This window comes from Portunus trituberculatus, chromosome 30, assembly GCF_017591435.1.
Source record: "Portunus trituberculatus isolate SZX2019 chromosome 30, ASM1759143v1, whole genome shotgun sequence".
Taxonomy (NCBI): Eukaryota; Metazoa; Arthropoda; class Malacostraca; order Decapoda; family Portunidae; genus Portunus; species Portunus trituberculatus.
Window position 1 is genome coordinate 3064877 of NC_059284.1, and position 22613 is coordinate 3087489.

Genomic DNA, 22613 nt, shown 5'->3' on the forward strand with positions numbered 1-22613 from the left:
TAACAGTTACAGAAGAGAAATATGTATATTGATTTCAAAGAATAAGAAATCATTATTAGCTAGAAATTTTGCAGAATTACAATAAAGAGAAAGTTATGTTACAGTATTGTTGGACTGTGTTGTAATTATGAAATGTTACTTTGTGGCCCATAAAAAAAAGAGAAAAGAAATGTTATCAACCCCAATACACTTTTATAACACAAGATAAGAGATAAAGTTGTATTAGCTATCAAGAAGTGAGGAAAAGGCGTCATATTTAAGATTTCTGCATAAATATTCATTATATTTCATCACATCTAGTTCCAGTCAGTCATTTATCATATTACACATGGATATTTCCTTTTCCATATGGTCCACCTACAGTCATACACCATCAAATTCTCTCTCTCTCTCTCTCTCTCTCTCTCTCGTCACTGAGGAGGCTGTAAATGATAAAAGTGGCGGCTGTACAGAGTAAGTGTGTATGAGTCAGCCTAGAGGTGGCAACTGGCAATTACCTCATAACTTTGTAAGAAGATAATAGCTAAATGGATTAAATTTATCTTGTGTCTAAGGCTCTTTCTTCAGTGCCGTGCCCTGAAGGTTTGCAAGGAACGACCACACCAGTAAATGAGTTGAAACAAAAATGACAATTACTGAGGAGTGGCAGGAAATGGAATAATAGAGACAATAAATGTGGCTCCTCCACTACTTTCCAAGGCTTTACTTCAATGTGGACCTACTTTTAATGCTCTTTATGGTGCAAGTGACACGAATAAGATTTTAGTGTTCCTGAGATTCACGTTGTTTTAATGGTGTTTTCACGAGACAGGACGAAAGGTTCTCTACTAGCGGTTTTTTCCTGATGTTTGCATGGTTCTTGTGATAGATTAACATAATTCATATCCTGAAAAGTATCTAGTTGAAGTGACACAAGGGGTTGTAACGAGTGTTTCCACGGTTATATATAGTGACAGATTAATTCATTACAATTCCTGGCCCGAAAAGACTAAAGCTGAAGTGACACACATGTGGAGGGGCAGTGCGGAAGAATTGCTAATAACGTCCGTAAGTGTGAAATAGTCTTGTACAAATAAAAATAAATAAATAAATATATGATAAATGAAAGTGTCCAAGGTACAGTACGGTGTGGACGATGAGGGCGCCATGGCGGTACCGTAGAAAAGGTCACCACAGAAATCATGTAAATAGACAACTGACAACAGCACTGAAATAATAACAATAATAAGAGATATTAATAAATAATAACAATGGTAATAATAATAATAATAATAAGCCAATAAATCATAGGTGATAATAACAATGCGTCCCAGTGTGTGTCGTGATCAGCTGATGGCGGCCGCGGCTCGGGCATAACAGCTGCCTGGGATTGCCGCCATTAGCTTTCACTGCCACTCTGCCCTAACGGTGGCTCCTTCACCGCATCTTGCACCACACAGGCACAGGCTGGCACTGGCGCCGTCACCGTCAGTGTGCTGCGGTGATCGGCTGATGGGCTCCGTAAGGCTCATCAGGAGGCTGGCTGTTATCCAATGGTGAAGGCTGTGTGTGTGTCTGTGTGTGTGTGTGTGTGTCTGTCCTTCATATCAGGCATGCTGTGACGGTGAGCTATGGTGTTACTTTTCATGTGTAATTACAGAGGGGGAGTGTAGTGTTGTGCGGGGCGGTGGTGGTGGGGCGGGGCGGCACAGTCCAGGGTTGTGTTGGGGTGAGAGGTATGGCAGTGTTAGTCTGAGTGCTTTTATTAGCCGGTAAAAGACAAAAAATAACTGGTATCTGAGTTGAATTTCTTGGTGACAACTAAGAATATCTTTTGTCAGTTTATTATTTCACTGACTTGAATGAAACAATTGGGTTGAAGGAAGTAGCTTTAGCTTTTCATACACAGCAGGAGGTAGTATGGCACACACTAACAAAAACGATGATTTACTCCCAGCTAAGACTAATTGTAATAGTTCTGACCTTATAGACCAGTTCAGGGGATGCTGTGAACCTGCCATTGAAGCAAGCTGTGATCTCACTGAATGTCTCCCTTTGTGTCTCACAACTCAAGGCAATCACAGCCTGCCATCTAAACACAACTCTCCTTCACACAAAATGAAAAGCACTCAAACACACACACACCTAGGTAAATACACACACACACATCCAATGAAAAAGCAAGTAAAGATTAGTGTGAGCTGTGTTGTTAGAATGTTTATGAGTTAGTGATAACAGCAAGATAAGGCAGTTGTTTCTGGTCCACACAGAGGCAGCGGGCGGCGGTAGTGCAGCGCAGGCTATGGGATAGTTATCAGGCAAGTTGAAGAATGTTCTGGGATACTTGTTGTGTTGTGTAGGCTGAGTGAAGCATTGGGTTGTGCTGTCTTAGTGGTCTGATCACTTAGTTCTGTTTGTCTGAAGATGTAGAAAGTTTGTGCATGATTAATGGCAACACCTCCATGGGATCGTGTAGACTGTGTGTGTGTGTGTGTGTGTGTGCGTGTGTGTAATTCACCTCGGTCGCCTACTGGTCACCCAGCCAGTCTTCCCCATTACGGAGCGAGCTCAGAGCTCATAGACTGATCTTCGGGTAGGACTGAGACCACAACACATTCCACACACCGGGAAAGCAAGGCCACAACCCCTCGAGTTACATCCCGTACCTATTTACCGCTAGGTGAACAGGGGCCACACATTAAGAGGCTTGCTTGTGTGTGTGTGTGTGTGTGTGTGTGTGTGTGTGTGTGTGTACCTAATTGTATTTACCTAATTGTAACATACGGGAAAAGAGCTATGCTCGTGTTGTCCCGTCTCCATATCTATTAATGTCCAGCTTTTTCTTAAAATCATGAATATTCCTTGCGTTGACCACTTCCACGTCTAAACTATTCCATGCTTCCACCCTTCTATGAGGGAAGCTATATTTTTTCACATCTCTCCTATAAGTGGCCATTTTTAGTTTTTTCCCATGCCCTCTCGACATTCTTTCATTCCACATACACAGATCTTCCCTATCCATTTTTTCCATGCCAATCATCACTCTGTATATTGCTATCAGGTCTCCCCTTTCTCTTCTGTTTTCCAGGGTCGGAAGTTGCATTTTTTTCAGTCTGTCTTCATAAGTCAAATCTCTTAAGTCAGGCACCATTTTTGTTGCAGCCCTCTGTACTTTCTCTAGTTTCCTTATGTGTTTCTTTAAGTTCGGAGCCCACTGTATTGTTGCATATTCAAGCCTTGGTCTTATCATTGCAGTAATTATTTTCTTCATCATTTCTTCATTTAAATATACGAACGCCACTCTATGTTCCTCAATAAGTTCAATACTTCTCCAATTATTTTGTTTATATGTCTCTCTGGCGATAGGTCATTGGTAATTGTCACCCCAAGGTCTTTTTCTTCATGACTGGTGTGTGTGTGTGTGTTTGTGTGTGTGTGTGTGTGTGTGTGTCTGTCTGTCTGTGTCGGTTCGTGTGTGTGTGTGTCTGTCTGTCTTTGTCTGTTCCTGTGTGTGTGTGTGTGTGTGTGTGTGTGTGTGTGTGTGTGTGTGTGTGTGTGTGTGTGTGTGTGTGTGTATTTACCTAGTTGTAGTTTTACAGGGCCTGGGCTTTATGCTCATGTGGCCCCATCTCCATATCTACACTGTGTGTATGTGTGTGTGTGTGTGCGTGTGTGCATAATTACTGATCTATTTATTTGTTTTTTTGTAGGTTTTAGTGCCTTATTATATTTTTCTCAGAATATATATAGATACCTGTACTGTGCATGTTTGTGTGTGTGTTAGTGTTAGTGTTAGTGTTAATGTTGTATAAGTAGTGTAGCTTGCAAGATATTGATGAAATACTTTTTAACAGGGTTTTGAGCAAGAGTTGGTGTGGAAGGTAAAATGGCAGAAGCAAGTAATACTGTTATCAGGATTCCACTTGCCCGGATGGCAGTGGTGACAGTGCTAATGCCGTTAGGAGCATTCCTGACCTGCATTTATCTGTCTCTGCGTTACAACTTTGATTTATCAACAGCTACTCACTGTGGAGTAAGTGTACATGTTTCATTCAATTATAATCACCATCATGATCACTATCACCCCCTCTATGCCTCTTTTCACTCTGCCACTCACCAGCAGCGTAGCAGTGGGTGGCCGAGGTACTCACATCCCTGCCACTCTGATTCAACTATCTCTGGGCCCTTTCTTTCCTTGACTCCACACTCTGCACTGTAAGTACTCTCCTTACCTCTCCCCTCATCCATACACACCATAACTCTCCTTACCTCTCCCCTCATCCATACACACCATAACTCTCCTTACCTCTCCCCTCATCCATACACACCATATCTATGTTTTGAGATGGGTCCCTTAATGTCCGTGTGTCCCTGTGTCCATGGACATTTGCAGTGGTGTAGTGAGTGGATGGTAACAACAGAGACAACATATCACTGATACTTTCTTTAATGGACTTGTCTTACCTAAATGTACCTCAAGATCATTTCCCTGCATTTACCTGGCTTGGTTTGGCCATGGCCCACCAGGTACCAAACTACCTGCCGTCCATCTCGTCGGCCATTGGGGAGTTTGTGCCGCAGCGGTACATCTGGAGGTTTGCCATTGCTGTGCACTCCGCCCCGCGCTTCCTGCTGGCCTTCATGTACTACAGCTTCATGAACAGAATACTGCCAAATATTACATTCTACAAAGTAAGCTCATTCTTATAGGAGTTGTCTTTCTTTTTTATCTACACTTAACCCTCGGCTATCACGCTCAATTGGGGCCGAAATAGCTGCAGCCAAAAACGTGATTGCCGAATTGTTCTTGGCGGGAAGGCAGTTTTGGCCAATGAGTGCTCAGATATCCCATGACGTCATGGCTGGGCGCATGATAGCAGGCATCTGAGGTCGCGATAATGAAATTTTAGCAGCTTTTCATGGGTGCGTGATAGCAATGAAACGCGATAGCTGAAGTCGCAATAGCCGAGGGTTGACTGTACTTATGTATTTATTTATTTATTTATTCATATATATATATATATATATATATATATATATATATATATATATATATATATATATATATATATATATATATATATATATATATATATTTTTTTTTTTTTTTTTTTTTTTTTTTTCATGGACTGAGAGGTAAAGTCATTGTGGTTTGAGTTGTGTGCCATTCACTTGATTGGGAGACAGCCTGACATGTTAAAAGTAATAAATTCAAGGTTTTTTTTTTTTTTTTTTTTTTTTTTTTTTTTTTTTTTGTGAAAATACTTACAAATATTATGTTCTCTTTTAGAAGACAACACAGGAACATAAGACTTAAATGATTTCTTTGATACATTACAGTTTTATAAGTATTCTTCAAAATGCCATCCCATGTGCTACTTTTCTGATATTTGGATTATTATTATTGTTTTTTTGTTTTTTTTTTCATTTCAGAATGCTGTCAAGATCACCACTTGTCTCAATGTGGTTGAAAATATTGCCCTCATCTTCCTTTCTTTTGTTTCCTCAAAAGAAAATTATGGTAAGTCTATTGTGGTGATGCAGGGACAGGGGTGTGCACTGTAGTGGTGATGCAGGGGCAGGGGTTGGTGTAGTGGGCTGTATGGGGAGTGTGTGTTCCTGGGTGGGTGGTGGCTGGCTGGGTATCTGGGGACTGATATCAGGTTCAGAAAAATGTCTGATAGATTGAACATAGCGGGTTGTGAAGGAAGTGTACAAAATCAAACTGGGTCATGATGGAACAAGTTTGAAGAGTCCTGTTGTAAGTAACTGTGTGTGTTATTACCTCACGGCTCTAGAGCAAATGGTTCCCCAGGTACGTGACAGCATCTTTGTTCCGTTTGCAGACATCCACAAGGTCTCTTTCATCCTGTTCATGGTGTGCAGTGAGCTGTACATGGTCCTGACCTGTCTCCTGTTGAAAGATAACAAGAGTAAACTAACAAACAGTCTTGAACGCTTGGCATACTTAAAGAAGGTAAGAGATCTGGGAAATTCTCTTGGTACATGTGTTAAGGAATCCATCTAATATCAAAGCAAGCATCACTTAAGATCTATTGTGTCTGTATACCAAGCTGGTTGTTGTAGTCTGACCTTGTAGCGTGTTTCATGCAGAAGGTTGTTGTGGAAATGATCGACTGTCTAGCTAAGTATTTTCCTTTCACTGCAGAAACAACTCATGACTGCTAACTTAACCAGCTTCTTTGTGGCACTGTACTTCTTCTACCGACACAACAAGTACTGTGAACCAGGCAGTGAGTGGGACTTGGGGCCATTTTCAGATCTAATATTCTGGAATATTTGAAAAATTATTTGTTAAGGATTCTACTGAAACACAAAAGGTAGTATATATTTATAACTTGCTATTTTTTCACACACACACACACACACACACACACACACACACACACACACACACACACACACACACACACACACACACACACACACACACACACGGTTGTTTTTTCTTTGCAGTGTACTCTGTGTTTGCTTTCATGGAATACTTGGTTGTGCTGACCAACATGGGTTTCCACATGACTGCCTACTACGACTTCCACCACCACGATTTGGTGGTCGCTGAGTGGAAGACAGCAAGCAGTTGACAATCAGTGTGAGGAGCGAGATAACATAACAGTTGATATCCACATCTGATTGGTACTCTGTGGGACACACTGCCAGGCTGCTATGGTCAGGAACGCTGCTTACTTATTCATACTAAACTCTCAGATATTAGCGTCCCCTCCACTAACACCTTTGTCACTTGGTGTTGCCAGTGTGTGAATTGCAAGGTGAGAACTGCCTGCCATCTTCTGATCTCAAACAAATCCTGCCATTCTGCCCTGCTCTCCTGCTGACTCGTACTGACTGGGAAGTGTCGTGTCTTGGATAGGTGTTGACTAGGGCAGAGTGGCTCACCACAGGCCACTCACACACTGGCACCAATAAGTGGTCTATGTGGAGATGGAGGGGACTGTGCGTATATTTTTTAATGGACTGTGGTACACGAAACATCTGGAGCTTTGAATTGACTAGGAATATTTGACTAAGGATTGTTAATTGGATTTGCAAACTCATTTATCATTTCTTTTTTCATCTTTAACAAGTAGAAAAAGATTAATGAAGAAGAGTTCAATGATATGCTGAAGTAAATGACCACACTAATGTAATGGCCAATGCTAATCACTTATTGCTCTCTTAAAAAAGTAAAAAATGAATAAATTAATGGAATGCAGATGTAGTTTTTAGTAGTTTCTGGTAGAACATAGACAACACATTACAAAGTATGTACAACGGCAATGTAGACAATTCCCTTCACTCGGCGGGAAGCTGCTACATCCTCACTGACCACACAGACGACCTCCTTAGGGTCACATGGCATTTAATTAGAAGAGTAAGTCATAGAATTCCAAGTACAGTATATGTCATAGTGGAAAGTAATGTTTGAGCTCAGCATCCAGTAGGTGTTCACCCGCGCGTGTCAGAACCCTTCCTTGCGTTCCCAAAGCTTCTGTTAGCTGTTAGCACCACACCCACCACCATCACCTGACCACCACCATCACCACCACCCAACTAGCCCTTCATTAGTGTCCTGTGGAGACTGTCAGATAAACATACAGGAAGAAGTCTTTTCTGCAGTTAAATTTAACTCTCAGATAACAATTAGAAAATATTAGAAAACTTTTTATTTTTTATGTATTTCTTTTTGAATGGGAAAAGTCTTTTCCTGTATGTGTGTGGTTTGTGCACCTTATTGCTCAATTACCAGCATTTTGGTTTGCTTTTATGAGCAGCGTACGTTGTTTGCCTCCTGATTCAGTTCAGAACCTTGCTTGTGCAGTGACTGTTGCATTGAGTTGTAATATTAATTCAACACAAAACTGCTCTACATGTTGAATTTGTTTGTGTTTATTTGTGTTTTGAAGTAGAGCAAAGTACAACATACATGCATTCCTTACTTGACTGACCTCATCATTGTGAACACCAGTGTAATACCTGGCCCTGGCTGGCACTCCGGTGTTCACCATTCTGTTGTGTGTTGTGTTGACATGGCCTCACTGATGCTGCTGCCCCTGCCACCCTTGTCAGTTGTCACCCCCACCGGGCAGTGTGTTATGCTGTGCCTTGCCAACCACCCCTCTGTTCCTTATCCTGTACACTGTGACAAAGGGGCTGTTAAGTCAATAACTTGTCCAGTGAAGTGTTTTTTGCTGTAATATAGCGTATGGCTGTTCCCTGAAGCCTCAAGCCTCAAGCATCAAGCCAGCAATGGGACATGGCAGTGGCAGGACAGTGGCAAGCTTTGCCTCAGGCCTTGCCTGATACAGTTTTGCCTTGCCCTCTCTCCATCATTGTGGTGCCTTTATAACTGATGAAGCAAAATAACATTCACAAATTGCCTTTTACCTTGTTTCCAGGAAGTAATTTTCAAATTGTTATTGTTCTAATGATATACAGTAATTGTTTATGAGAAATTTATCACCTTAATATTTCTAGAGTGGACTGAGCCACATAAGGTACATACACTGGGCAGGAAGGCAGCTTTCAAATACAAAGGTCAATGAGCAGAATGAATTAGTCTTACCACTTAAAATGATTCAAGTGTTGGTTCTCCATCAGAGAAACAGCTGCTATGCTGAAAAAGCTTATTGTTGCTTTGATTTGTCTTGCATATATTGATGTTAATGCTAGAAAATGAACGCATCAAGAACATTTGGTATTGAGGCAGAGGTGCACCCTGTTATGTTATGTTGTTCCTCACGAGACCGTTCCTTAGATACTTAAGGCAGAAAGCTTTACCTTAGGTTGTAATTTATTGCCATTGTAGATATGAAGTGATATTAAGTTATACCTGTGACTTATGTTGGATGACTGTTGATATTAGGTAATGTTATTATTAGAAAGTGTAAGTTACAAATATACTGTTGTTGACTGAGAATGAAACACTCTTTTGATTTAATCCAATGAGTGTGACTGCCACCCTGCACAGCTCCTGCTAAGTGTGCCAGGGACAACACTGGGAGAAACATTGGCTTTGTGATGGTTCAGCTGAGACACTCCATCTTGGCAGAGTGGCCAGGCAGAGTGTGATGTGAAGGCTGCAGAGTGACAGTGTGAGGTATGGCAGTGTTGGGAGAATCAACCACAGGAAGAGAGTGAAGAGTGAAGGGTACTAATAAATAACATGTATATTCAGCTTGGAATATCTTGGTTTAGTTAGATAATCAGGGAGAGTCATCACTTTGTGACATCTTAACACTGAAAGGCAGAGTTACGGAGCCATTGATTATAACTTGAAGGGAATAAATTCTTATTCATTATTTTTCTATGCACTAGGGTCACTGACTAAGGGAAAGAATTTCATGTGAAAAAAGATCCATTTATATACCAGTCTCCCAAATCTCAAGAATAGAAAAGCCACATGGCAGAAGATAGTGTATTAAAACCACCCTTCTCAAACCATGAATGTTGATGGGAAGAATAAGAAGAAAAAGAACCATGAGTCATTCACTTGTGGGTATCTTGTGTTAGTGGCCAGCCAATGAGTACTTAAACTCCCTTGCCCCACCCCCCCAGTACTGGGATGCACTTTTACCATGTGTTTTGAATGTGATTAGATCATTTTATTTACATCAGGAAGGGTCTATGGAGGTCAGAAGATTAATGGCCACAGTCTTCACTATTTCAATCCCCCACATGAGTTTCTGAAGCTGTATAAAATCACCAAATGGTAACCAGAATGAATATGAAAACACATCATGGTAGTGAAGGAGTTAATGATACAAAACATCTTAACTAGAAGCCTGGTAGTTTTTAGTGACAGAACCTTGGGGAGGAAGCGATGGGTAATTGGGAAAACCAGCTGATGTAGTGGTATACATATATTTACACACTGAAGTAACAAGGAAAACAATAAATCAAAGTGCAGACATACTATAAAAAAATAGCTCTCAAAATAGTTAATAATATACTGTTACAGACAGCAGATTAAATGTGGGAATATCAGGTGGTGGTCATGACAAAGGTGTGTGTGTATGTGTGTGTGGGGGGGGAGGTCATGACGAGAGTGTGTGTGTGTGGGGGAAGGTCATGACGAGTGTAGTAATCTTAGCTCATAGAAACAAAATAATAACAGTAATAATGCAATCACACAGACATGAAATAAGAGAAAGTTGTAATCTTAGGAATGAAAGTGTCAAGTAATAATTGTAATAATAATAATAATAATAGTAATAATAATAATGATAATAACAACAACAATAATAATAATAATAATAATAATAATGCAATCTGATAAACTGAAAAAAAAAAATCATTGAATGTGATATAGTTGATTTACTAATCAGTGCTTTTTGTTGTGAAGTTTTTAATATCAGAACAAGAGAGAGAGAGAGAATATTAATAACATTTTAGATATGGTCAGAGAAGAAAGCCTGACTGAGAAAGAACTAATAACATTTCACAGACTGACAGAGTGGTCACCTGCCTGCCTCCTTCCTCTAAGCCTTGAGAGCAACACAGCATCACAGCACCACAGCACCACACACTTGCTGTCTGCCTGTCACTACCCTCAAAGGAACAACAATGCCAAAGTCTATGAGTAAGTACAAAGATTTCTAAAGTGAAGTGTTTCATGAAGACCATTGCAGTCCGTGGCTCTCAAACTTTTCAAACTTGTGGAACCCTTTCAGACTTCCTGCTATTTCCCAGAATCACTCACACAATAATGGTAGAAGCCCCCACAAAAATGTGAAACCTCCCCTCTCTCTCTCTCTCTCTCTCTCTCTCTCTCTCTCTCTCTCTCTCTCTCTCTCCCCTAAAATGCAAATTATTTCATCCCTTTCATACTTAATTTTATTCAGTCATTGATAAATTAAAGTAAGCTTTCATCAAATGTGCATAATTTTTTGCCAAGGAACCCTTCAAAGATGTTCACAGAGCCTGGGTGTCAAGGAACAAAGTTTAACAAACCAACATTCCATCTCTCTCTCTCTCTCTCTCTCTCTCTCTCTCTCTCTCTCTCTCTCTCTCTCTCTCTCTCTCTCTCTCTCTCTCTCTAAGCAGTCTGCGAAACACACAAGTAGTTGATTTCACATCACGCACTGCAAAGCATACACTTTTATTTACAAACTTCCACCTTTTTATCTCATACTGCATTGGTACCATTCATCCATTCACCCAGCCAACACCCATGAAACAGTGGGTGAGGCATGATGAGTATCTGTACCAATTCACCCAGCCAACACCCATATGAAACACAGTGGGTGAGGCAGGACACACACCAAGCTGTAATAAGAGGAAGGACATGATCTGAATTAAGGTACTGTACACTAATAAGTCAGTCGTTCACCAGGAGACAGGCAGTGGTGACAAGACAGTACATGTTAAGAAGGCACCAGCATGAAGCACCAGTCTTCATGCCACTGGTGTAGGAATGGAGTCACATATACCAGCTATGGACTCTTCAAGGCGTGGGTGGCGGGTGTGAGGGGTGGGCCAGTATTCAGAAACGCTTTGCTGTCTCACCACAACTATTTTCATGAGCCACAGAGATGATTAGCAGGGTTTGCAAGAGTGTTTTCAAGTTAATAATGTAGAAATCTTGTCACTTTCACTATAAAAACATTAAAAAAACCCTGAAAATTTGTGTAAATTCAAAAAAAATCTTTTGAAATAGCAGAGGTGAAGCACACAAAGGTTTGAGGATACGAGCTTCAGTGTGTTTCCTGAAGGCAGTGGGTGGATGCAGCCTCTGGTTCCTGTGGTACGGATGAAAGCCCGCCTGGATACATGGCACATCATCTTACAAACTACATGGATGGCTGCTGGAGGGAACACTTTTTCTTCATGTAAGAGGGGAAACTGGCTAGGGGCAACAAAAGAATATAAAAAGACCCACTTAATTGCCAGTTCCCTTGCTAATCCATCCATGCTCACCCAGTTATTGTCATCCATTGCGACGTTAGTGTGACCAGCACTCGCAACGCCTCTCTCAGCCTTGTGTTGCAATGTTCAGGCTTCAAGGAACACTCAAGGCTTCACCTCCTGCAACACTCAAGCTTCACTCACCACTACAGAGCCTCAAATGTTCTCTGTGGTTGCTCTGGTGTGTTGTGCTTGCCGGAGCTGTCTCTGACACACACAAAGAGGCATTATCACAAAATGGCCAGCACACACACACACACACTCATACACATATATGTACTTCATTGAGGTACACACACACACACACACACACACACACACACACACACACACACACACACACACACACACACAGTTGTCAGGGTGAGGTATAATAAGTGTTTTCCTAGTAATTTTAGTGTTTTTTTCCATAGCAGCTTTTTGTCTTTTTTCAAATGAAGCAAACTTTTTTTTTTTCTCACTGGGATAATGTGTTGCAAGGTTTCCATAGGTATCACTTCACACTGAGGTTCTCCAGTCACATGTGTAAGAGTCAACAAGTCACATGTGCATTGGTTTCCTGAGAGTCTCTACCTAGTATATCATTTCACTCACCATTCAAGACACTACACACTATCACCACACATTTTTAACATCTCACAACCTTTCACTGCATTCCCTGGGTAGTTTCCTTATAGTTTTGCCAGATTTCCAAGTGAACAAAAAGAGTAATATCCTGGAGTCACACCGGGTAAACTGGTCTACAAGTAACACTGGGAGGTCACTGGATGTCCCTTGGGTGTGGCTGTGCATGGGTGTGTTCTAAGTGGACTGATTGGCCAAGGGAAGGCAGCACAGGCACGACATCACAGTGTAAGGTGCTGAGTGTCCTAAGTGACATTTTCAAGTATCCAAGGCACAAACATTGAGATCCTGGTACACACGCCTGGCAGGTTGGCCTCAGCACACCCAATGCCCCACGAAATGATGCCCGCTAGGAAGTACCTCCCATCCGCACCTCTCACCTGCAGCGGCCCACCAGAGTCACCCTGTGTGGGGGAAATATGGTTATTTTTCACCCTCAGAAAGCAGAAACATATCACCTTAGAAGAGGAAAGACTAAACTTTCTCACCCTTACAAGCATGAGTCACCCTGTGTGAAGGAAATATTGTTGTTTTCACCCTCAGAAAGACTAAATTTCCTCACCCTTACAAGCCAGAGTCACCCTGTGTGTGGGGAAACAAGACTATTTTTCACCCTTATAAAGCAAAATTTTGTCACCCTGGAGAGGAAAGACAGCAAATTTGCTCACCCTTACAAAGAAAACCCTGAGTCACTGAGGTGGTGGTGGAGAGAGAGAGAGAGAGAGAGAGAGAGAGAGATGGGGTAAAAAAAAACAATAAACAATAAAAAGATCAAGATAAAGAAAGAAAAAAAAAGTAGAAAAAGAAAAATAAGATCAAGACAAGCTTCTGTAAAGGGAAAAATAATGTTGGTTCACACCCTTAAAGAGAATCCAGGCCTTATATTCAGCTTATGTATGGGGAAACAGAAAATGGTGAAAATAATTAGGAAAAAATGAAAACTGGAGAATGACAAAATGAAAAGAGCAAAAAAAGGAGGATGAAGAGGAAGATGAGGAGGGAGAGGAGGGGAAAAAAAAAGGAGGAAGAGGAGTAACAGTGAAGAGGAAGATAAAAGAGGAAGAGGAGGAAGACAAGAAGGAAAAGGAAAAGAGGAGAAAAATTATAATGAATAGAAGGAAGAGAATGAAGAGAAGAGACTTAAAGAAGAAGAGAAGGAAGAGGAAGAGGAGAAGAAACTGTCTTGACCTTTAAGCTTTAGAATGAAGAGAAAAAAGAGGCATATAAAGAAGAAGAGGAAGTAAGAGGAAGAAGAGGAGAAACTGTATAGACTTTTAAGCTTTAGGATTACAGCATAGAAGGGTCATCAACCTCTCTCTCTCTCTCTCTCAATAACGGGGAAGATCGAAGCAGAAAATGTGTGTGTTATTATTTTTGACCTACTTGTGTGTGTGTGTGTGTGTGTGTGTGTGTGTGTAGGCTTCATTATTATTCTCAGAGCTGGACGTTGCGGCACCAAGTTGCGACTTTTGCTGCGCCATGAATTTCGAACTTCGAAGTCGTAAAATCAAAGTAAACAATTACTACTACTACTAGTACTACTACTACTACTACTGCTGCTACCTACTACTACTACTACTACCATATTAGTTCTGGTACCGTACATTAATTTTATGAAACAGATGGCTGATGATTTAAATAAATGAGATAGAATATTAAAATAGATTACGTAAATAAAGAGATATATGAAAAAATAAAATAAAACGAAGATAATAAGACTAAAATAGTAAATAAATTAAGAAAAAACATAAATAAGATAAATAAATGTTATAGAATAATAAACCAAATAACGAAATTCATATATAAAAAGTATAAGATAAATAGAAATAAATTAAATAAAAATGTAATGAAACTTGGATAATAAGACGAAACAGTAAATAGATTTAGAAAAAAGATAGATAGATGAAATAAGGTAATAAAATAGACAAAATAAATAAGGTATATAATCACATCAATAAAAAAAAGAAATAAGAAAAACATAATAAAACACAAATAAATAAAACAAAAAATAGAAAAACAGATAACGAAAAAAGATACATTAAATGAATGTCGATATTTTGATTATGAAACAATTTCCCGCCAATTTCCCGCGCTTAGCAAGGGAGTGAAGTGGCGCGAGTCCTACCAAATCTCGCTTTAATTTTGTATTTTCAGGTGACTTGTTTTACTTGGGATTAAGAGTTGGTGATAATGGTGCCTGGTGACCCACTAGGCATTTTATTCTCTCTCTCTCTCTCTCTCTCTCTCTCTCTCTCTCTCTCTCTCTCTCTCTCTCTCTCTCTCTCTCTCTCTCCACCACCCACATAAAACCAGTCAGAGTGTGTGTGTGTGTGTGTGTGTGTTCACGCGCGTGCCTGTAGCGGTGGGAGAAAGCTGGCGAGGCGAGAAGTGAGAGTTTGGCGCCACGGAGATAGAGGAGGAGGAGGAGGAGGAGGAGGAGGAAAGGATAGGTGGAGGAGGCGAAGAGGATAGAAGGAGAAAATAAGGAATGGAGAAAATAAATGATGGGATGAGACGGGGATAGGAAGAGAACAAAATGATGAAAGAAGAAAAAGGAGGAGGAGGAGATGAAGAATATGAGAGATAAAAATGAATGGTGAAACTCTCTTCTTATGAAAATGATGATGATGATGATGATGATGATGACGATGATGATGGATGATGATGATGATGAGGAGGAGGAGGGACAGTGACAGCGACAGCCCCCATCTCTCTTTCCTCCCACCCAACATACACACACACACACACACACACACACACACACACACACACACACACACACACACACAAAAGATAGATAGACAGATAGACAGACAGACACACACACACACACACACACACACACACACACACACACACACACACACACACACACACACACACACACACACACACACACACACACACCTGGCAGGAGTCCACGCCGCCCTTCTCGTATCCCGCACAGAGGAATATTTCAGGTATGTGTTCCCTGCGGCCGCCCTTCAGAAACATGTCCTTGCACTTGCTGTTGCTCACGATGGGAACCGAGCCCTGTGGGGAGGGAGGAGAGGACAATGCAATGCCACGCAACCCACGGAGGAGGAGCATGATGAGAAGGAAGAGGAAGAGGAGGAGGAGGAGGAGTAGCAAGTGAGAGAAGAGGAGTGAGGAGTTGTAGTAGGAGGAGGAGGATGAGATGGATGAGAAGTAGTGAGCGATAGAAGAACTAGAAGAGGAAGCGGAGGAGGAGAAGCAGAGAAGATGGAAGAGATGGAGTGTTGAGCGACGGAAGAAGAAGAGGGGAAGGAGGAAAAACAACAAGTGACCAGAACAAAGAGAAAAAAAAAAGGAAAAAAAAAACGAAAAAGAAGTAAGAAAACTTCTTATCTTTGAAAACACACACACCATTAAATCACCAACATTATCAATCAACAAACAACAAAGCCAGCCTCTCCAATGGGACAAAACTGCAACCAGAGACGTAGGTAACAGAGCGTGCGAACACACACCCTCACATACACGTACCTTCTGCAGGACGGAGGGAAGGCGGCCGTGCTCTGACAGACGCCCCCAGCCAGTGACAGTGCCCGTCTCTCCTATGAGCAAGTCGTCATTCCCCGGCAGACAGATGGGCGAGATGTGCGGGAGGAACTTCAAAGGCTCCTCCATCTGCACGAGAGCCAAGTCGTGCTCGTAGGTGAAGAAGTTGTATTTTGGGTGCACGGCCTTGCGACGCACGCCCCGCTCCACGTACGGATACGGCTCAGACACTGACGAGAAGTCATACTCGCCCACTCTGATACGGATTTGCGAAGTGAGCAGGCTGTGGAAACATTGCAAGCATTAAAACACACTTATTACGCCAACGTTCAATGCATGATGGCACATTGTGAGTGTTTGTTGCGTGAACAGGCTGTGGAAACATTGCAAGCATTAAAATACACTTATTATGTCAATGTTCAATGCGTGTGAGGGAGGCAAGAGGGTGCATTGTGAGTGTTTGCCAGTATTCAGAAACGCTCAGCTCTTTCACGACGACTGTTTTCCAAGGCCACAGAGATGATTAGCGAGGTTTTCAAAGTGTTTCTCCAGTTAATAATGTAGAAATCTTGTCAATCTGCCTCTAGAACCCTAAAAAAAAAAAACCTTGAAAACTCGTGTAAATTTATATAAATAATTTTGAAATAGTGAAGGTGAAGCACAGAAGGGTTTGAGAATATAAGCCTTTTGTAGCGAGAGGAGACAGCAAACCTCTCTGTGTGTGTGTGTGTGTGTGTGTGTGTGTGTGTGTGTGTGTGTGTGTGTGTGTGTGTGTGTGTGTGTGTGTGTGTATTTCAAGAAGCCACCCGGATTTTAAAGGTTAAGTTGGTATCAAATGATGTTTTGAAGTTATACTGTCAATCTTGGCGGCCGTGGTACAGTGGAACCATGCGTGCTTTGGGGTCCGACGGGTCTCCAAGCGCACGGGTTCGAATCTTGTCCACGGTCCGAGTGTAGGTAGGGCTTCCTCACTCGGGGCAATGGTTTCTTAGCGGGTGGGCCAAGTTTGAGATAGGAGGTACCACAAAAAGTATCCCTTTTAGCTCATAAATTCCCGTGAAAAACCCCACACGGTATAAATAAAAAAAAAGAAAAAAAAATCAGACTACACGGGCAATATTTTCCTTGGTTCATAACACTGGGAAGGTTATTGAGGCATTATCCTGAAGTTTCTGGCCTTGTTAACTCTTTCACTACTGGGACGCATTTTTACTTTTAGTTTAGGATGTGATTAGAGTTTGACGATTTTATCTACATTAGGAAGGATCTATGGAGATCAGAAGATTAATGGACAGTCTTTTCACTATCTTAATCCCCACATAAGTTTGTGAAGCTGTATAAAATCACCAGATAGTAAACAGAATGAATATGAAAATTTGTCCCGATACTGAAAATATTAATCAAATTCGTATCAAATTGTGTCTTTTGAAATTATTTTGTAAATCTGCAACACAATACTTCCTTGGTTAGTGTGGCATGAGGCGTGGTGATCCTCGTCTCTTGGGGCTTTGTTCAGTTCGCATCAAATTATGTCTCTTGCGTTTATAATCTAGACTTGCATCACAACAGTTTAATTAATTCCAGACAGTGGAAAGGCGTGGCTTTATGCGTGGTGCTCCTGATCTCTTGTGGTTTCTTCATTAAGTTTGTATCAGATTATGCCTCTTGAGATCATACTTTAATTCTGCAGCACAGCCTTTCCCTTGGCTCGGCTCGCAACAGTCAGGTGGTCCGGTGAGGTGTGAGGTGTGAGGCGTGAAGCGTGAGGTGTGATGTTCTTCATCCAGGCTTCGTTACGTTGATATTAGTTAAAGTTAAAAAAGGAAAAGTCGCCCATGCCGCAGCGTTAAGGAAAAAGCGAAAGCAAGCAAGAGAGAGAGAGAGAGAGAGAATGAAAACTTTCGTTCGACTTTCTGTAATGAAGATGCAGCAACTCATCACAGCTTTTTTGCTGCTGTTTACCTTCTTGCTTGGAAAATATATATACATACAAATCGTTTTTCTTGAAGCACAGCACACCTTACAGCTCTGACAACCTTAGGGACTTACATAACAACACACAGACACACTGAGGCACGCCACTTTACTGCTGGCACCTACACTACCTCTGTTTAGGCGCCAATCATTGCTTTATATCACAGGTGCTGCATACTTTCTCCTCAATGATGCAGGTGTACTGTGTGTGTGCGGGGGGGGGGGAGGGAATACCTAGAAGTCGCGTACCAACCAACATGAGTGAGAAAGCTGACGTGAGGCATATTATCTTGGCTTGCAAATGGACGAGTGACAAGAATAACGAGAAAGTCTGCCCGACACAAGCTGGGGGTCGTGTGAGCAGAAGACATAGTGTTGTGAAGGGAACTCGTGTAGGCTTTTCATCCATTCTGGCAACACTGGGTCGTATTCTCAAACTTTTCTGTGCTTCACCTCCACTATTTCAAAAGGCTTTATTTAAATATACACGAGTTTTTCAAGGTGTTTTAACGGTTCTACAGGCAGAGTGACAAGATTCCTACATTATTAACTGACGAAACACTCTTGGTTGGAGAGTCGTGGTTGGAGAGCAAAACGTTTCTGTATACGAACTTTCTTCTTCACTCATCTGTTGTCGCCTCAATCCTTTGTGGACCAACTTTTACATTCAATAAGCTTATAGGTAGTACACTTGTAACGCCATTCGCTGATTGGTAAAATATTCCCACACTCATCTATATTAGAGAGACATTTTCATTCTACCTCAGTCTCTTCAGTTAGTCATTAGCCTGGGAAACAAAACTAGCCGCCTGTTCTCTATTATCTATTCTCTTACCTTCGTCCCCATGCAAACATTTCCATCGCTGTAAATACTAATGGTTATAAGAAAACTACTTATGGAAACAGATCTAGCCGCCTTTTCTCTCTTCTCTGTTCTCTCACCTTCATCCCCATGAAGACATATCTATCGCTGTAAACTGTTATAAGAAAAGGTGTACTTATGGAAACATTCACTCACTCGTCGACGCAATGGCCGGCGGTGGCAATCCAGAGTTCATTGAGCAGCGCCCCGCCACACCGATGCGTGGAGGACAGCCCGAAGAAGCTCGTACGCCTCACTGACACCTGCCACGGCCACTCCCCGAACTTTGCATTGGTGCCGTTGACGATGCGTCCCTCGGGCTGGGGTATCATGGAGGGCACGCCGCACTCTGGAGGGAAAGCGGAGGATTTACTACAGTGCATGGAAGAGATAGCAAGGAATTGTTAAGTTAATGTGGCTTAATCCCTTCAGTACCATGACGCGTTTCCACATTTATTCTGGTTACTACTTGGTGATTTTATACAGCTTCAGAAACACATGTGGTGATTGAAATAGTGAAGACTGTGGCCATTAATCTTACGACCTCCATAGTCAATAAAATAGTCGAATCATGCACAAAACTCAAGGTAAAAATGCGTCTCAGTGCTGAAAGAGTTAATGAGGTTTAAAAGATATGTTGAAGTAGGTTCACACACACACACACACACACACACACACACACACACACACACACACACACACACACACACACACACACACACACACACACACACACACACACACACACACACACACAGGGAAAGGAGAAGGTGGAGACACGGTATAAGAAACATCGGTGCCGTGGGGAAAGCGTCCACGTTGCGACCACCACCGCCCACCACCGCCCATCACGCCCACCACAACCTCCCATCACACCCACGCCACTCTCACCTCACTCACACCTCTCACCCCATGATGCCCTTCCCATAGTCCCTCTCATCCTCATCACGATCTTTTATCATTATCGTCACTGTCACCACCACCATCGCCGCCACCACCACCCCCACGCCGCCGCCTCGGACTCTTGAAACAGTGGCCGCAGTTCTTAACGGTGCCAGACAAGCGTTGTGTTACGGTTGCAGTTTCCGAAAGTGTGTCGGGGGAATAACAGTTACACACACACACACACACACACACACACACACACACACACATAAGGAGTGAGTGAGGTTGTATACTTGCACGAATCTATTATCGACAAGAGAGAGAGAGAGAGAGAGAGAGAGAGAGAGATGACATCTCCCTATCGTTGCCATACACTTTACTCTCGCGTCGAGGAGACCAATGCATTTCTTGACACTCACAAGTCACAACGAAAGATTGACATGGCAGCCACGCCCTCTCCTCCCTCCCTCCCTCCCATAGTCCCTGGCACTCACTCACTCGCTCACTCACTTCTAACGGTACGAGAACTGAAGCTTCACTCCCTCTCTCCATCCCTCTCACTCTCACTTTCCTTAGCGCAGCTGGCGGGCGTGTCAGAGTGGGTGCGGCGTCCTCTGAGCGCCTCTCCTGGGACCCTCACTGTTTCCCTTGGCATAGAGTGCATTGAAGGCCGCAGCGACACACATTGTCATTACTGAAGGTACTTGTGTGGTGGTGGTGGTGGTGGTGGTGGTGGTACTTGTGTGGTAGTGGTGGTGGTGGTGGTGATGAAGGTACTTGTGTGGTGGTGGTGGTGGTGGTGAAGGTGGTGGTGGTGGTGGTGAAGGTACTTGTCTAGTTGTGGTAATGGTGACGGTGGTGGTGCATGAAGAAGCGTGTATATATGCATGACTGAGAGAGAGAGAGAGAGAGAGAGAGAGAGAGAGAGAGAGAGAGAGAGAGAAAGAAACAATTGAATGATAGATACAAACAGCATGAGTAGTGATTAATAAACAAACAAAAGTAGAATTATTGTAAAAATGGTCGTAGTAGCGGTAGCGCGCGCGCGCACACACACACACACACACACGGCCCGGTAGCTCAGTGGTTAGAGCGCTGGCTTCACAAGCCAGATAACCGGGGTTCGATTCCCCGGCCGGGTGGAGATATTTGGGTGTGTCTCCTTTCACGTGTAGCCCCTGTTCACCTAGCAGTGAGTAGGTACGGGATGTAAATCGAGGAGTTGTGACCTTGTTGTCCCGGTGTGTGGTGTGTGCCTGGTCTCAGACCTATCCCAAGATCGGAAATAATGAGCTCTGAGCTCGCTCCGTAGGGTAACGTCTGGCTGTCTCGTCAGAGACTGCAGCAGATCAAACAGTGAATACACACACACACACACACACACACACTTGGTGGTTCCTGCCGCCAGTAACGAACCGCTAATTAAAGGTGGTTAACGAGGTGTAAAATTACTATAGGAACGTGGACTCGCTCCCTTCCTCCCTTCCTCCCTGCCTGGCTTGCTGGCTTAATGGCTTGCTGGCTGTCTTAACCTGACTCACACTACTCCTTCACTGGTTTGCTGGCTTGTATCAGTGTGTCCTATACCTTCCCTGGCTTGCTGGCTTGTATCAGTGTGCTCTAAACCTTCCCTGGCTTGCTGGCTTGTATCAGTGTGCTCTAAACCTTCCCTGGCTTGCTGGCTTGTATCAGTGTGCTCTAAACCTTCCTGGCTTGCTGGCTTGTATCAGTGTGCTCTAAACCTTCCTGGCTTGCTGGCTTGTATCAGTGTGCTCTAAACCTTCCCTGGCTTGCTGGCTTGTATCAGTGTGCTCTAAACCTTCCCTGGCTTGCTGGCTTGTATCAGTGTGTCCTAAACCTTCACTGGGTTGCTGGCTTGTATCAGTGTGTCCTATACCTTCCCTGGCTTGCTGGCTTGTATCAGTGTGCTCTAAACCTTCCCTGGCTTGCTGGCTTGTATCAGTGTGCTCTAAACCTTCCCTGGCTTGCTGGCTTGTATCAGTGTGCTCTAAACCTTCCCTGGCTTGCTGGCTTGTATCAGTGTGCTCTAAACCTTCCCTGGCTTGTTGACTTGTATCAGTGTGCTCTAAACCTTCCCTGGCTTGCTGGCTTGTATCAGTGTGCTCTAAACCTTCCCTGGCTTGCTGGCTTGTATCAGTGTGTCCTAAACCTTCACTGGGTTGCTGGCTTGTATCAGTGTGTCCTATACCTTCCCTGGCTTGCTGGCTTGTATCAGTGTGCTCTAAACCTTCCCTGGCTTGCTGGCTTGTATCAGTGCTCTAAACCTTCCTGGCTTGTTGACTTGTATCAGTGTGCTCTAAACCTTCCCTGGCTTGCTGGCTTGTATCAGTGTGCTCTAAACCTTCCCTGGCTTGCTGGCTTGTATCAGTGTGCTCTAAACCTTCCCTGGCTTGTTGACTTGTATCAGTGTGTCCTAAACCGTCCCTGGCTTACTACCGCCTCCTTCGTCTGGGTTATTGGCTTAGCGTCCTTAACAGAGCCGCTCTCCTGATTAAAAAATGTGATAATAATTCAGTACAGCCTGGCCACATGACCCTTGCCTTTGAACTACCCGTGGAAGGCGCTGACGGTGTAATGTAGCGGGGTTTTTACCAATCCTAACTGTCTTTGCCTTTGTATTACACGCAGGCGACGCTGACGAATGGGTGTGTCGGTAATATAAACTGCCATGGACATTTTTAACTTTGTATCACACATAGGCGACGCTGACGGAGGTACATGACACTACCTTTATTGATCCTAACCTTCCTTGCCATTATATTACCTGAAAGAGGAACAGACGAAGTAACACCATGGTATTTTTAATCCCTTGAGTACCACG

General features: G+C 42.8%; 3 protein-coding genes across 9 annotated transcripts in view; 2 read left to right on the forward strand and 1 right to left on the reverse strand.

Annotated features, from left to right (window-relative positions):
• Positions 1-1259: 1259 nt before the first annotated feature.
• LOC123510967 (post-GPI attachment to proteins factor 2-like) lies at positions 1260-8922 on the forward strand. 6 transcript variants are annotated; one of them, XM_045266515.1, is made up of 8 exons: positions 1276-1535; positions 2250-2297; positions 3834-4012; positions 4507-4671; positions 5413-5500; positions 5826-5956; positions 6149-6233; positions 6457-8922. In XM_045266515.1, exons 3-8 carry the CDS (start codon positions 3866-3868, stop codon positions 6582-6584), a joined length of 744 nt encoding a protein of 247 aa, XP_045122450.1. In that variant the 5' UTR covers positions 1276-1535; positions 2250-2297; positions 3834-3865; the 3' UTR covers positions 6585-8922. The 6 variants fall into 6 exon arrangements, with proteins under 6 accessions (XP_045122454.1, XP_045122455.1, XP_045122452.1 ...); XM_045266516.1 differs by lacking the exon at positions 1276-1535 and adding an exon at positions 1583-1603; XM_045266519.1 differs by lacking the exon at positions 3834-4012 and having other exon boundaries at positions 1260-1535.
• Positions 8923-9845: 923 nt separating this feature from the next.
• LOC123510964 (serine proteinase stubble-like) overlaps positions 9846-22613 on the reverse strand; it is a 54329-nt gene continuing 41561 nt past the window's right edge. For both annotated transcript variants that reach the window (XM_045266505.1, XM_045266504.1), the window contains exons 5-8: positions 19043-19235; positions 16036-16333; positions 15436-15561; positions 9846-12932 (exon numbers count right to left, since the gene is read on the reverse strand). In XM_045266505.1, the coding sequence (XP_045122440.1) occupies positions 12774-12932; positions 15436-15561; positions 16036-16333; positions 19043-19235 (776 nt within the window). In that variant the 3' untranslated portion in view covers positions 9846-12773. The remainder of the gene's footprint in view (positions 12933-15435; positions 15562-16035; positions 16334-19042; positions 19236-22613) is intronic.
• The window catches only part of LOC123510965, a 120849-nt gene continuing 118597 nt past the window's right edge, over positions 20362-22613 (forward strand). The window contains exon 1 of the mRNA XM_045266509.1: positions 20362-20471. The gene's annotated coding sequence lies outside the window, so the exon portion shown is untranslated. The remainder of the gene's footprint in view (positions 20472-22613) is intronic.

Excerpts from the sequence above, each read along its gene's own strand:
- LOC123510967 (XM_045266517.1), top strand. The coding sequence starts at position 3,866 with ATGGCAGAAGCAAGTAATACTGTTATCAGGATTCCACTTGCCCGGATG. Across the intron at positions 4,013-4,506 it reads CAACAGCTACTCACTGTGGA|GTACCAAACTACCTGCCGTC; the intron begins GTAAGTGTACAT and ends ATGGCCCACCAG. Across the intron at positions 5,957-6,148 it reads GCTTGGCATACTTAAAGAAG|AAACAACTCATGACTGCTAA; the intron begins GTAAGAGATCTG and ends CTTTCACTGCAG.